This window comes from Macaca nemestrina, chromosome 7 (genome assembly GCF_043159975.1).
Source record: "Macaca nemestrina isolate mMacNem1 chromosome 7, mMacNem.hap1, whole genome shotgun sequence".
In the NCBI taxonomy this organism is placed as follows: Eukaryota; Metazoa; Chordata; class Mammalia; order Primates; family Cercopithecidae; genus Macaca; species Macaca nemestrina.
In genome coordinates, this window is record NC_092131.1 from 1405615 (window position 1) to 1421899 (window position 16285).

General features: G+C 41.6%; 1 gene segment (V, D, J or C); it reads left to right on the forward strand.

The window, feature by feature from the left end:
- Window positions 1-12330: 12330 nt before the first annotated feature.
- Window positions 12331-13019, forward strand: LOC112428043 (immunoglobulin heavy variable 4-59-like). The segment is given in 2 exon segments: window positions 12331-12405; window positions 12489-13019. Coding segments are annotated over 2 exon segments (576 nt in total).
- The last annotated feature ends 3266 nt before the right edge of the window (window positions 13020-16285 follow it).

Consider the following 16285-nt stretch of genomic DNA (forward strand, 5'->3'; position numbering starts at 1 on the left):
GAAAAGGGTGAGAGTTATTGCTCAAGTAAAGAGGGTTGTGTGATTTGAACCTCACACTGGCATCAAATAAGAAGCCCCCATGATTTCTTACTAGATTTCTTATGTCAGGAAAAAGGCAAAGAAGGAGGAATAAGCCTTAAGTAATCAGTAGTGAGGCATGTAAAATATCTATCAACTTATTTCACTTCGCAGCTTAAGAAAGTGAGTGAACAATAAAAGATAAGGGTCCAGTATGGTGGACAGAAAACATGTCTGCAAAAAATAAGAATTTGTTTGACTCTAAGCACATAATAAAAATTCAGATGAGGAAATGGAGAAGGAATTAGACAGGAGTCTTGGACCAACGTCCTGGGTGGAAGCTTTTCACTATTCAAGATCATCAGCTTGTTCTGAACGTCTTAAGTCAGTTACCTGCATCAATGTGTCCAGGCCTCATAAGATCTATGAGAATGTTAGCCTTACCCTGGTAAGGCTACTTAACCAGAGTAGCCTTAAAATTGGGTGGGATTCTGAATTTATTCTTTTTTTTTTTTTTTTTTTTTCAGACGGAGTCTCGCTCTGTAGCCCGGGCTGGAGTGCAGTGGCCGGATCTCAGCTCACTGCAAGCTCCGCCTCCCAGGTTTACGCCATTCTCCTGCCTCAGCCTCCCGAGTAGCTGGGACTACAGGCGCCCGCCACCTCGCCCGGCTAGTTTTTTGTATTTTTTTTTTAGTAGAGACCGGGTTTCACGGTGTTCGCCAGGATGGTCTCGATCTCCTGACCTCGTGATCCGCCCGTCTCGGCCTCCCAAAGTGCTGGGATTACAGGCTTGAGCCACCGCGCCCGGCCCTGAATTTATTCTTTACTTGTGTTACCTGTAATATCACATAATATATAAATTTGGAAAGTGAAACTATATATTTTTATAAAGGGTTATAGTCATCCCACAAGCTGGGAAGCTTTGCCTCCTGCAAAGACCAGAGACAGGCACTTCCGTGGAGGAAAGAGATGGGAAGGTTTATGCTTAATGGATTGGAGACATATTCAACAGGTTACAGAAGGAGCTATGGCTATTCATGGAGGTGGTCCTGACACATGCATACTGAACACACATGCATGTAACATGTGACCCCTGTTCACTTAGCAGTGGGGACTTAGCATTTAAATGCATTACAATTAGGCCCTATGTGCCAAAAGCTGAAGCAGGGACACCAAGGCCCTCAGTGTGCACCCTCCGTAAATGGCCAGAACCAGGCCGTGGTCAGTGGTCTCTGATCAGGAGAAAGTTCTTGAACTCAGTCTGATGTCCAATCAAAGCTGGGGTTATGGCTGTGGAACAGGGGGTCAGTTAGTCAGGGGATGAGCTGCAATTGGATAAATCGTGCTTGTCTCAGGGTCAGTGCTCATTTCACTGCTAGGGAAAAATAATACCCTATTGGCAGTTAGAGCACAGTTTATTCTTTTATAAGAGTTGGGGTGAGGATAGTAACCCCCACCTGGCATGGCCTTAGGTCTTGTTTTTAACTTGGCATCTTATTGCCACAGAGAGTCTGTTCCGTCAGTCTTATGATCTCCATTTTAACATGTTGGTCCGTGTTGTCTCTGAACCGCAAAGGGGAGTGGGTATAACGTGGTGTGTCTGATCTCTCGTTCTGCCCAGCTGGGAACTCAGCTTTTAGGTGTTTTTGGTGCCCCCTTGGCCAAGAGGGGGACCATTCAATCTCGTGGGGTGTCTGCAATTTTACTTTTAGTTCAAAGTTTATAAATATGACCGTAAGTATTGACATTCCAAAAGTCACTCCTTTGTTTTGGCTAAAAGTACCTGGCAAGAGTCCTTGCAATGAGGTTCAGGAGCAGTATTTTCTCCTGACTTTATTTGCAATAGACACAGGAGAGACTGTTGAAAAGATGTAGTACCAAAGCAGCCTTAGTCTGTTGGTGAATGGAATTGGTATAATACAGAAACCATTTTCAATATTTTGTAACACATGCACGCATGCAGTAAGACAGCAGTGAGCCAGCAGTGAGCACGGAGTGTAAAGTCTCTAAAAGTGTGATCCTTTCAGCCACCAAATAATAGTGTAATAACCGGTGTATTCGGAAGGAGTTGACTCCAATACCATAACACTAGGGGGAGAATCTTTGGCCAAGGAAGTTCAAGACTTTCTTAAATTGTTGTTCTTGTTGTTGTTTGAGACAGAGTCTTACTCTGTTGCACAGGCTGGAGTGCGGTGGTGCAATCTCGGCTCACTGTGACCTCTGCCTCCCTGGTTCAAGTGATTCCTTCCCCAGCCTCCCAAGTAGCTGGCATTACAAGCATGCACCATCATGTTCAGCTAATTTTTTGTATTTTTTTAGTAGAGATGGGGTTTCTTCATGTTGGCCAGGCTGGTCTCACACTCCTGACCTCAAGTGATCCTCCTGCCTCGGCCTCCCGAAGTGCTGGATTACAGGTGTGAGTCACCACACTCGGTCGAGATTTTCTTAAAGTATTGAAAATTTTAATTTAAGGGTTACAGTTTTCATCAACATTTCCAGAAAATTGTAGACAGGATATATTCTGCGTTGTCTGAGTAATGGTAATTCCTTCCATTTTTAGACAGCATTATAAAAAATTTTAAGGCTGTTTGCTTTGTATAATGATCCACTACTATAGATAATTAGATAGGTGACAGATAGATAACTAGATAGATAGACATACACACATACATACATAGGTACATAGATAGTGTTATAGATGCACAGATAGATATATAGACAGATATAGTTACAGATATATTTTAGTTTTTATGCTACTTTTTTATTGCCTTTACTTCCAATGATATATTAGTCAGGTCTATAGGATGTAGTAGTGCATCTAAAATTCCTTCCCTTCTTGTCCATTTTGGTGTGTTCTGAAAGATGTGAGAAATCTTTTGTGTGCAGATCACTTCAAAGTCATGCACTACTGTTGAAATATATGTTTTTAGTCTATATCTTGGACTCATTGACAAGCTCTGCTGAGTGCAATAATTTCTGCCATTTGAGCTAACTTTACACTAGGTAGAGAAATATATTCTAAATGGAGTTTACACTATTAATATAAATTACTGATTCATAACCTCCAGCTTAATTATTGAGGCATAATCGATCAGAAATGATATTACACACAGATACACCCACAACATCAGCTTCATCTCCCATTAACCCTCATCATTGCTTTCTTCATCAGTTTGCTTAGAATTTTGGCTTCCAGCTGCACCCATGTTTCACAAAAGACATGATCTTATTCTTTTTCTATGACTACATAGTACTCCATGGTGTACATGTACCATATTTTCTTTATCCACCATTAATGGACATGTAGGTTGCTTTTTTGGTCTTATGTATTAAGAATACCATAGCAATGTAAGTGGGTGTATTTTTTTTGGAAGAATGATTTATCTTCTTGTGTGTATATACCCACTTACGAGATGGCTGGGTCAAATGATAGCTCTGCTTTAAGTACTTTTCAAATCTCCAGACTGCTTTCTATGGTGCTTGGACTAATTCACATTCCACCCAACACTGTATAAGTGTTTCCTGTTCTCCACAGTCTCGCCAGCATCCATTTTTTTTTAAATTTTTAGTAGTACTGATTTTGACTAGTGTGAGATGGCATCTCATTGCGGTTTTGATTTGCATTTCTCTGATGATTAGTGATGCTAAATATTTTTTCATATGTTCTGGCCACTCTATGTATTTTTGAGAAGTTTATGCTCATGTAATTTGCCTATTTTTAAAATGTGGTTATTTTGTTGTTACTTGTTGATTTCCATTTCTTATAGAATCTGGATAATGGCCCTTTGTCAGATGCATAGTTTGTGAATATCTTCTCCCATTCTGTAGGCTCTGTTTATTCTCTTGATAGTTTCTTTTACTCTGTTGAAGCTCCTTAGTTTTATCAGGTGCCACATACAGAATTTCCTGCCACATACAGAATTTCCCTTTTTTGTAATTGATTTGGGGGACTTTGCCAAAAATTTCTTGCCAAAAAAATTTTTGGGAAGAGTATTTCTTAGGTTGTCTTCATGATTTTTTATATCTTGAGGTCTTATACTTAAATCTTTAATCGATTATGTGTTTATTTTTGTTAATGGTGAAAGTTAGACATCCAGGTTGCATCTTCTGCATATGGCTAGCCAGTTATCCCAGCACCAATTATTGAATATGGATACATTTCCTCATTGCAGGTTATTAGTGTCCTGGTGTAAGATCAGATGGTTGTAGGTGTGCAGCTTTATTTCTGAGTTTTCTACTCTCTTTCAGTGGTCTATGTGTCTGTTTTTGTGCAGGTACCAAGCTATTTTGGTTCCTGTAGCTTTAAAGTATAATTTGATGCCTTATAGTGGGATACCTTTGACTACATTCTTGTTGCTTAAGATTGCTTGGCTTTTAAAGTTCTTTTTTGATTCCATATAAATTTTAAAATAGTGTTTTTCTGATGCTATAAAAATAATGTTGGTAGTTTGATAGGAATATCATTGAATCTGATCATTTCTTTGGTTACCGTCAAAGTGTATAGCCATAAATGACTTGATCAAGAAGTTAGAAAGGTCTCAAATTAGTAATCTTAACTTTCCACCTAAAAAAACTAAAAAAATCCTCAAAGCTAGCAGAAAAAAATAATAAAATTAGAGAATAACCTAATCACATTCAGATAAAAATGCATACAAAATATCAATAAACCTAAGAGTTTCTTCTTTGTTAAATAGATAAAATTGATTGATAGACCACCTAGCTGGATTAACAAAGATAAAGAAAAAGAAGATCCAAATAAGTAGAATCAGAAATGACAAAGATGATACTACAACTGATCCCAGAAGCATACAAAAATTCTCAGACTACTATCAACTTTATGCACACATATTAGAGAATCTGGAGTAAATGAATAAATTTTGGGAAGCACAGGATCTTCCAAGATTGAATCAGGAAGAGATTGAAACCCTAAACAGAGCAATATCAACTTCTAAAATTGAGTCAGTAGCAAAGAACCTACGAAGAAAAAGAGACCTGGACAAGATGAATTTACAGCTGAATTCTACCAGACATACAAAGAAGAACTGATGCCAATTCTACTGAAACTACAAAGAAAATCAAGGCATAGGGGCTCCTTCTCAACTAATTCTACGAAGCCAGCATCAGTCTTATGCAAAAATATGGCAGAGATAGAACAAGAGGTGAAAACTCAATAAGAATATTTCTCATGATGATCGGCTTAAAAATTCTCAACATAGGAAATCAAATCCAGTAGTATATCAAAAAGTTGACACAACACAACCAAGTAGGTTTTATTCTGCAGATGCGAGGCTGCTTTAACTTATGCAAAGCAATAAATATCATTCTCTACTAAACAGAATCAAAAGCAAAAACCATGTGAGTATCCCAGCAGATGCAGGAAAAAAGCTTTTGATAAAAATCTAACAACCATTGGTCTATATCTCTGTTTTGGTACCAGTACCATGCTGTTTTGGTTACTGTAGCCTTGTAAGTATAGTTTGAAGTCAGGTAGGGTGATGCCTCCAGCTTTGTTCTTTTGACTTAGGATTGTCTTGGCAATGCGGGCTCTTTTTTGATTCCATATGAACTTTAAAGCAGTTTTTTCCAATTCTGTGAAGAAAGTCATCAGTAGCTTGATGGGGATGGCACTGAATCTATAAATTACCTCAGGCAGTGTGGCCATTTTCATGATATTGATTCTTCCTATCCATGAGCATGGTATGTTCTTCCATTGCGATATAGACTAATGGAACAGAACAGAGTCCTCAGAAATAATACCACACATCTACAGCCATCTGATCTTTGATAAACCTGAGAAAAACAAGAAATGGGGAAAGGATTCCCTATTTAATAAATGGTGCTGGGAAAATTGGCTAGCCATAAGTAGAAAGCTGAAACTGGATCCTTTCCTTACTCCTTATACGAAAATTAATTCAAGATGAATTAGAGACTTAAATGTTAGACCTAATACCATAAAAACCCTAGAAGAAAACCTAGGTAATACCATTCAGGACATAGGCATGGGCAAGGACTTCATGTCTAAAACACCAAAAGCAATGGCAACAAAAGCCAAAATTGACAAATGGGATCTAATTAAACTAAAGAGCTTCTGCACAGCAAAAGAAACTACCTGTAGGTGAACAGGCAACCTACAGAATGGGAGAAAATTTTTGCAATCTACTCATCTGACAAAGGGCTAATATCCAGAACCTACAAAGAACCCAAACAAATTTACAAGAAAAAAACAAACAACCCCATCAAAAAGTGGGCAAAGGATATGAACAGACATTTCTCAAAAGAAGACATGCATACAGCCAACAGACACATGAAAAAATGCTCATCATCACTGGCCATCAGAGAAATGCAAATCAAAACCACAATGAGATACCATTTCACACCAGTTAGAATGGCAATCATTAAAAAATCAGGAAACAACAGGTGCTGGAGAGGATGTGGAGAAATAGGAACACTTTTACACTGTTGGTGGGATTGTAAACTAGTTCAACCATTATGGAAAACAGTATGGTGATTCCTCAAGGATCTAGAACTAGAAGTACCATTTGACCCAGCCATCCCATTACTGGGTATATACCCAAAGGATTATAAATCATGCTGCTATAAAGACACATGCACACGTATGTTCATTGTGGCACTATTCACAATAGCAAAGCCTTGGAATCAACCCAAATGTCCATCAGTGACAGACTGGATTAAGAAAATGTGGCACATATACACCGTGGAATACTATGCAGCCATAAAAAAGGATGAGGTCATGTCCTTTGTAGGGACATGGATGCAGCTGGAAACCATCATTCTCAGCAAACTATGGCAAGAACAGAAAACCAAACACCGCATGTTCTCACTCATAGGTGGGAATTGAACAATGAGATCACTTGGACTCGGGAAGGGGAACATCATACACTGGGGCCTATTATGGGGAGTGGGGAGGGGGGAGGGATTGCATTGGGAGTTATACCTGATGTAAATGACGAGTTGATGGGTGCTGACGAGTTGATGGGTGCAGCACACCAACACGGCACAAGTATACATATGTAACAAACCTGCACATTATGCACATGTACCCTAGAACTTAAGGTATAATAATAATAATTAAAAAAAAGAAAATTAAAAAAATCTAACAACCCTTCATGATAAAAACTCTCAAAAGTCTAGGCATTGAAGGAGCACACCTCAATCTAATGAGCCATCTATGACAACGCACAGCCAACATCATACTGAATGGGCAAACACTGGAACTATTATCCTTAAGAACAGAAACAAGACAAGGATGCCCACTCTCATCACTTCTATTCATCATAGTACTGGAAGTATTCACCAGATCAGGCAAGAGAAAGAAATAAAAGCCATCAAGAAAAAGAAAAATGCAAACCCTCTGTTTTCACTGATGATATGATTCTATACCTAGAAAATATTGAAGACTCTGCCAAAAGTCTCCTAGTATAAATACATTAGTTTAGGAATGTTTCAGGATATGACATCAATGTATGAAAATCACAGTAATATTTCTACACACCAACAACATTCTGGCTGAGAGTGGGATCAAGAACATGCTCTCCCAAGAGCCACCAAGACAATGGAATACCTAGGAATACAGACAGCTAAGCCAATGAGATGAAATATCTCTACTAGAAAATCAGCAAAACACTGGTGAAAAATATCAGAGATAAAACAAATAAATGGAAAAATAAACATTCCATGCTTATGAATTTAAAGACTAAATGTAAGAAAATGTTTTAAAATTTGTGATTAATTCAATGTAGCAATGCCATTTTTTTCAACATTTGCAGAATATTGTTGAAGGTAATAGCGGTTTGGCATTTGAGTAATGGAAACACCTTACAGAATCGCTTTGTAACAGTTGCTTCCTGTAGTGGGTGTGCTTCAGTTACCTGATGAAAACATCAGCATGCCACAGGTTGAAAACATAAAATCTGTTTATCAATTGAAAAGCCTGTAGGCTTTTGTGAAAGAATTACTTCAGCCGGGCGCGGTGGCTCACGCCTGTAATCCCAGCACTTTGGGAGGCCGAGGTGGGCGGATCACGAGGTCAGGAGATCGAGACCATCCTGGCTAGCACGGTGAAACCCCGTCTCTACTAAAAATACAAAAACTAGCCGGGCGAGGTGGCAGCGCCTGTAGTCCCAGCTACTCGGGAGGCTGAGGCAGGAGAATGGCGGGAACCCGGGAGGCGGAGCTTGCAGTGAGCCGAGATCCGGCCACTGCACTCCAGCCTGAGCGACAGAGCGAGAGTCCGTCTCAAAAAAAAAAAAAAAAAAAAAAAAAGAATTACTTCAAGTCACTCACAAAAACAGCACACAGTAAATGAAACTTGTTCAAATTCCATGGAGAGTGGAAGCTGAAGAAAATCCACCTAAAAGTGTCCAAAGGCCCCCAAGCCTGGGTTCCTCGGCAGGTCCCAACTTCACAGATTTTCCAGGATTTTGTTTTTAACTGATTTACACATGAGCAGGACATAACCTCAGGTGTCTTAAAGTTTCCCACAAGTGTTGATTTAAGACTGTATTCACTGACTAACACGGTGAAACCCCGTCTCTACTGAAAAATACAAAAATCTAGCTGGGCGAGGTGGCGGGCGCCTGTAGTCCCAGCTACTCAGGAGGCTGAGGCAGGAGAATGGCGTGAACCCGGGAGGCGGAGCTTGCAGTGAGCTGAGATCCGGCCACTGCACTCCAGCCTGGGCGACAGAGCGAGACTCCGTCTCAAAAAAAAAAAAAAAAAAAAAAAAAAGACTGTATTCAATTCAGCTATCCTATGTAAAAGAGTTCAACAGAGAAATTGAATTAGCATTCATTTGAAATTATCTGACACAGATTATTTGGGTGAAGTAGATAACCAAGAGTTTTCCAATTTTTTAACCTAAAATCGGGGGCTAAGTGTTGATAATTTATAAAGATATCTTTGAATCTCTCAGGAAATTTACCTCCTGAGGGTTCAGATAAGATGGTACACTAGGTTAAGATGACAGGTTTGGCGCAATGAACTGGTACAGCATTCTCTTTAGCTTTCATGTTATCTCTTTTTCTGCACTGAATTCCATCTTTATATTAGTCAAGAATATGGGATGCAAAAGTGCTTCTAAGAGGTTCTTAACTTGCCCATTTCAATGTTTTCTTTTTTTTTCCAGGAGACGTGAGAAACCACTTAGTTTGCAAAGCATCCCAAAGCCATGTCCTTCTCCAGAAACATGTGATCTCATTTACTGGTCGTTTCTTAAGTGACACTCTCTAATCAGTGCATCTGGGCCAATTTCAAATAAGGTGAAGAAATGTGTCCTAAAGTAAAGACAACATTGTGTAATAGGAATTCCTGTTTGAAAACCTTTCGTTTTATTATTGGGTAGGATCCATCAACATATCGCATTAGTTGAAGTTTCTCAATGGGAGTTTAATAAATATAAAGAACGCACAGAAGTGTTTCCTAATTAAAATAAAACATAACAATTACCTAGGCTGTGAGTTCAGTCTCGGTAATCTGCTATGTCCGTGCCCATCACTCTGCACCACAAACTAATTTTGACCTCAGCAGAAATGGGGTTAGTTTTCAAATTAGTAACTTTTTTCCAATTTAATTTATTTAGATGATTATGAATGAATATTTTAGCAGAAAGGGAATCAAGGAAATTTCAACTAAATAACCAGAATTTAAAATGACAAACAATTGAACCAGATGCCAGGATGTGAGTGGCTCCAGGCCCAGTTAATTCAAAACTTTATGTGCCCAGGTTCTGTATTTTCCAAAATTACACATCTCCATTCCACCTTCATGCCACAGTCGACTCCCATCATGTAAGACATGGCAACAGCATTCCCAAAGGTCGTATGCAATTCTGAAAATGGAATAAGCAAGGAGAGGAGATGATCGTTTATATTCTCCTCTGTGGAGGAAGAATTGCCTCAACAGACCACCTCTCTTGTATCTGTGACTGGAACTATGTCACAGGCAAACATGGACCGAAATCCCTCAAGGGGATAATAGGGTAACATTAATCAGGGTGATCATTTTTATACTACAAAATTCATAGATGACACTGCATTCCAACTGGGGAGACACAGCAAGACCCTGTCTCTAAGAAAAAGAAAAAAAGAAGAGCAAATTAATAGATACTGACACTAACATTTTAGATAATGAAATTTTCATAACCTAATTTTAACCACACTCACATCATAACATAAATCTTCCCTGAAATATTCCTAGTCATGCTGAGTTTCATCAACATTTCCAGGTTCAAATCTGGAAATTCAAGAGAGTCTTGAGGATAAAACAAAATTAGGGCAGTGAAACTGGTATCTATTGAGTACCTGTTAACTCAGGAGGACTCAATATACCCTGGCACACTGCTGCTTCTCCGAATGGCTCACAAGGACTCCAGCTCTCTCTCTATCTTCCTCAAACATCTGGCCCCCACTTGCCCTAAGTTCACACTCTACTCTTAGTCTGTGCTCTGAAGTCTTCGCAGACGTGAAAATGAGCTGTCAGATGGCACTTCCCTCTCACCTCAGGATGGAATTACTGCTACATTTAACTATCACTCTTTCCATAATGGTTGATTTCTCTTGGTCTGTTCATTACAGATCAAAGGCATCTGATTTGAATCTTTATTTCTTTGCATTTGTCTCCATGACAATGTTGGGAGGTTTTACTGCCAGCATTATAACATGGTGTAGTGACCTGACACGTGTGTGGTTAACAACACCTACAAATTCATAAGCTCTTTGGTTCTCTTTCCAGCAAATATAATTGCTCCCTTTCTGTGTATGAGCACATCCTAGAAAGAAACCCGTACACACCCACATAGATATATACAGGTCTATGGCATTTCCTCCTCTGTAAGTGAAAAATAATCTCCATTTCATACCAAGTTCATCATTTCTCTGAAGGTGAGGGCAGCTCCTTTTGCATCTGTTCAAACCAAAGGCCCAGACACCAGCTGGTAAGTGAGGAGCTACGCTGTTTCTGGGTGTTGGGTCTGTCTCTTCCCCTTTGCTTTCCCACAGAAGATTGGCCACTTGTCCAGGTCCCAAGAAGAGAGTCCAGGTTTGTCCTGATACTATGACTCATCCAACTTCTGATGACTCTCCTGTTACACACATTCATGGAGGTAGCCTGTTAATTATATAATTCACTAAACAAATACCAAATACCCACATTGCAATACCCCATACCCAAGGGTATGTTCATGCAATTCAGTTAAGAAAAAGGCTTTGTAGAGACAGACAGATCAGGCTAGCTTGGTCAATATATGGGTGAAAACACTGGATTTGAATGTCTCTGTCTTCCCCCATGTCACATGTGTGGCCTGTCAGACAGGACCAGGGTTCCTCGTGCTCTCAGAGGTGAGGGGTCACATTGTTCCTCTCTGGTTTCCAGGAAAGGTAACTGCAGTAATCTTGGTGACGAGACTATCCTCCAGTGCTGACCTATTATAGAGTTTACAAATGAAATTTTCACTGCAATTCACAATCTACTCTTTCACACTGAAGTGTACAGAGATCAGGGCACATCCTCAGGGTCACACATTGATATGTCCCACGAGTTTTTCCTAAGGTCTCAGAAAGAATTCTAGGATTCAAAAGATCTCAGAGGGCAGCTCCCAGTGCTTGAGTTAAAATGGTGGCTCAGGTCTGTAATCCCAGCACTTTGGGAGGCCAAGGCGGGTGGATCACCTGAGGTCGGGACGTTGAGACTAGCTTGGCCAACATGGTGAAACCTTGTCTCTAGTAAAAATACAAAAATTAGCAAGGGGTGGTTGTGCATGCCTGTACTCCCAGCTACTCGGTAGGCTGAGGCAGGAGAATCATTTGAACCCAGGAGGCGGAGGTTGAGCCAATATCGGGCCACTGCACTCCAGCCTGGCCAAAGGAGTGAAAGTTCATCTAAAAAAATAAATTTTATTTAATTTAAACATTTTTAAAAAATGCCCCACTCCCTAGAATGAGAGATTCCCTCTAAACATGATGGATGTCCTGAACTATAAATTACATTAAGTGAATCTTGGTGTGTCTGAACTCACATGATCGTTACCTTAAACTGCTGTTCCAATCTACTTCCTCACCTGGAAAAAGAGGAGCCAGGACATGGCAAGTTGAGGTCCCAGGAAGAGAACTGAGTTCTCAAAGGGCAAAACTAGCATCCTCATCCCAGGGTGAGCCTAAAAGACTGGGACCTCCCTCATCCCTTTTCACCTCTTTATACAAAGGCACCACCCACATGCAAATCCTCACTTAGGCACCCACAGGAAACCACCACACACTTCCTTAAATTCAGGCTCCTGCTCACATGGGAAATGCTCTCTGAGAGTTACGGACATCCTGTGCAAGAACATGAAGCACCTGTGTTTCTTCCTCCTCCTGGTGGCAGCTCCCAGATGTGAGTGTCTCGGGGATGCAGATATGACGATATGGGAGGCTGTCTCTGATCCCAGGGCTCACTGTGGGTCTCTCTGTTCACAGGGGTCCTGTCCCAGGTGCAGCTGCAGGAGTCGGGCCCAGGACTGGTGAAGCCTTCGGAGACCCTGTCCCTCACCTGCGCTGTCTCTGGTGGCTCCTTCAGCAGTTACTGGTGGGGCTGGATCCGCCAGCCCCCAGGGAAGGGGCTGGAGTGGATTGGGAGTATCTATGGTAGTGGTGGGAGCAACTACCTTAACCCGTCCCTCAAGAGTCGAGTCACCCTGTCAGTAGACACGTCCAAGAACCAGTTCTCCCTGAAGCTGAGCTCTGTGACCGCCGCGGACACGGCCGTGTATTACTGTGCGAGCGACACAGTGAGGGGAGGTGAGTGTGAGCCCAGACACAAACCTCCCTGCAGGGAGGCGGAGGGGGCGGGCGCAGGTGCCGCTCAGGACCAGCAGGGGGCGCGCGGGGCCCACAGAGCAGGAGGCCGGGTCAGGAGCAGGTGCAGGGAGGGCGGGGCTTCCTCATCTGCTCAGTGCTCTCCCTCCTCACCAGCACCTCAGCTGTCCCCAGGGCTCCTCTTTCTTTGATATCTGTGGTTCTGCTTCCTCACATCCTTGCTACAGGCAAGAAAGGAGGGAGAAATTTCCCTGTTTACCATTGAGCTTTTAATAGTCACTGGCACCTTTTTTTCAACAAATTCCCATAACGCCCATTTTACCTTCTTGACAAGCAAAATATTCTAAGGCTTCTCACCATCCCTTGATTGGCGTCATCGACTGCATCGTGTCCTGCTCTTCAGTTCATATGCTGAAACCCCAATCCCAGTGGCTCTGTATTTGGAGAGAGGGATTTTAAACGGCAAATAAGTTAACCGCGGCCATAAATGTGGGACCCTAATCCAGTAGGACTCTTCTCCTTATGAGAAGTGGAAGACATCAGATACCTCTCTCTCCACATGCACACAGAGGAGAGGCCATGTGAGGACGCACTGCATGAGAAGCTGGCCCTTTGCAAGCCTGGATAAGGCCTCTCAAAAATATAACCCTTTCTGCACCTAGATCTTGGACTTCAAGACTCTAGAACAATAAGAAAATTAGTATTTGTTATTTGAAACAACCTAGTCTGTGGTATCTTCTGATGGAAAGCCAAGCAGATTCACAGATACAATTGTGTTAGCTCCATCTCCTGGAGGGAGAAGCAGCCCACCAAGGCTGGACACATCTCTCAAATTATTTTTATAAAGAAAAATATATCCAAGAAGAAAACCCCACCACATATCTGCTGAGTCATTTACTTAGCAGGTGTCTCTGATATCAGCCCTGGGGCCTGTGTTCTAGGTCATGTCTCTCACTTTCCACTATGAGAATCCATGTAGATAATGAGAACCAGACAGATGGAGTCCTGATTCCTGCCCACCTTCTGCTTCCCCCAAAGTATCCCACAGGAAACTACTCCAGCATCATCCCTGTGTCTTCTACTCTCTAAAATCCCACTAAAGCTGACCCTAAACCAGGAGCTATTGGGGGCTGGACTCTTGTTCTCTTCTTTGTAGTCTTCCATAAGGTCCAGGTGCAGAGTAGAGCCTCAAAAAAAATTGAACATCACTTCCCCTAACCCACATCATTCCCTTACATCCTTGTCATGCATCTGTCCTCTGTGGGCACCCAGGGCAGGTTACCCAGGAATTGCCTGAAGCTGACCTCAGCTGATCTGCTGAGACCACGGGTCATGCACACGTACGATTCCAGGTCATGCAGGCTCTACTGCAGGACAGACCTGTGTCCTGTGGGGCACAGTCACCTGCTGACCCTGGGCTCCTCTAATAACTCACACATCTGGTGTTTATGTGTGTCCAGATGGCCCCGTCAGCACAGCACACTAGGGTGGTCAACTGCACAGGTGGCTCTGTCAGGCGGTGGACAGAAAGGGAATGGACAGGCTGGTCACTCCCATCATCAGTGATTTGCCAGTGAATTTTAAATAAATGAAACAAAATTAACAACAAAGGGCATGGATATGTACCTGTATCTGGAAGGTATACAAGGTCCCAGCACTGTACTGGGAGTGGGTGTGAAAGGCCCTTTTGGCTGAAAAGCCCTCCAGCGTGAGTGAAAGCTGAAGGAATGATCAGTGTGCAGGTGGAGGCTGATAGGCAGCTGGCAGCTTCCATTTCCTGAAGATGTTCCTGGGTGTGTGATGGTTGGATAGTTCATGTATGTGAAGATGAGGGCTGGACTCATGTAGGAACAAGGAAATTATCCCATGGGAATGGCAGAAAAGAAAATGGAGATGGATGCCCCTGGAGACAGCTCATTAGATTTGGTGGAGGAAAAATAGAAATTTATTCCAATGACCCCAGCATGTTCAGCTAAATATGAGTTGCTTTAGTAGACAGAATTACAAAGGGAAGGGTGATGGAATTTATAGAAGGAAATAACATAGGATAAATGAAAATAAATCTACACAAATCTATCAAAAGACAGATGCCAGAGTGGAGCAGATGCAGCTACTTCATTGCTCGGGGAACCTACCAGAGACACGTGGCATACCTCTAAGGCAGGTCTAGTGGTGATGAACTTGTCCACTTTTTGCTTTTTTGGGAAACTTCTCAAACATCCTGCATTACTGAAGAAAAGCTTTAACCAGTGTAATACATTTATTTGGAAGTTTTTTGGCTTTGTTTTTATTTTCAGCAACTTGAATAGAATCGTGCACATCATGATATTTCGGTGAACAACAGGACGCATACAGGACAAAGGTCTCATTAGATTATAATACTGTATTTCACTGCATTTTTTCCATGCTTAGATATGTTCATCTGTATAAACATCTACTATGGTGATTCAACTGCCCACAGTATTCACTACACTTACAAGACATACAGATTTGTTACCTAGGAGCACTATGCTTTCCCACACAGCCTGGGTGTAGCAGGGTATTTCATGTAGGTTTGTGTAAGCACGCTCTATGATCCTTGCACACTGACAAAAGTGCTGAAGGACACATTGCTCAGATGTATCCTTACAGTTTTTTATTTATTTATTTATTTTTTTGAGACTCACTCTGTCACCCAGGCTGGAGTGCAGCGGCACAATCTTGGCTCATTGCAACCTCCGCTGCCCAAGCTCAAGCGATTCTCCTGCCTCAGCCTTCCGAGTAGTTGGGATTACAGGCATGGAGCACTATGCCAAGCTAATTTTTCTTTTCTTTTTTAGTAAAGAAGAGGTTTCACCATGTTGCCCAGGCTGGTCTTGAACTCCTGACCTAGGTGATCCACCCAGTTTGACCTCTCAAAGTGCTGGGAGTACAGGTGTGAGCCACTGCACCTGGACAATGTGTCCCTACTGGTCAGCCACAAATCATTGTATCTCATCTCTCTCCCTTTTTTGTCTCTGTTAATATTCTTACGTTGTTTGTGAATTCTTCTCCTAGCTCAATGAACATATTTATAAGGTTTACATTGAATTTTCTAGTAGGTAATCAATATATCTCCTTTAAATTTGTGTCAGTTCCTAGTGCTTTTTTGTTAAATAATTTGGACCACTTTTTTCTGTTTCTTGATTATTATTTTTATTATTATTATACTTTAAGTTCTAGGGTACATGTGCACAACGTGCAGGTTTTTTACATACGTATACATGTGTCATGTTGGCGTGCTGCACCCATTAACTCGTCATTTACATTAGGTATATCTCCTAATGCTATCCCTCCCCACTCCCCACCTCCCCACAATAGACCCCAGTGTGTGATGTTCCCCTTCCTGTGTCCAAGTGATCTCATTGTTCAATTCCCACCTATGAGTGAGAACATGTGGTGTTTGGTTTTCTGTTCTTGAGATAGTTTGCTGAGAATGA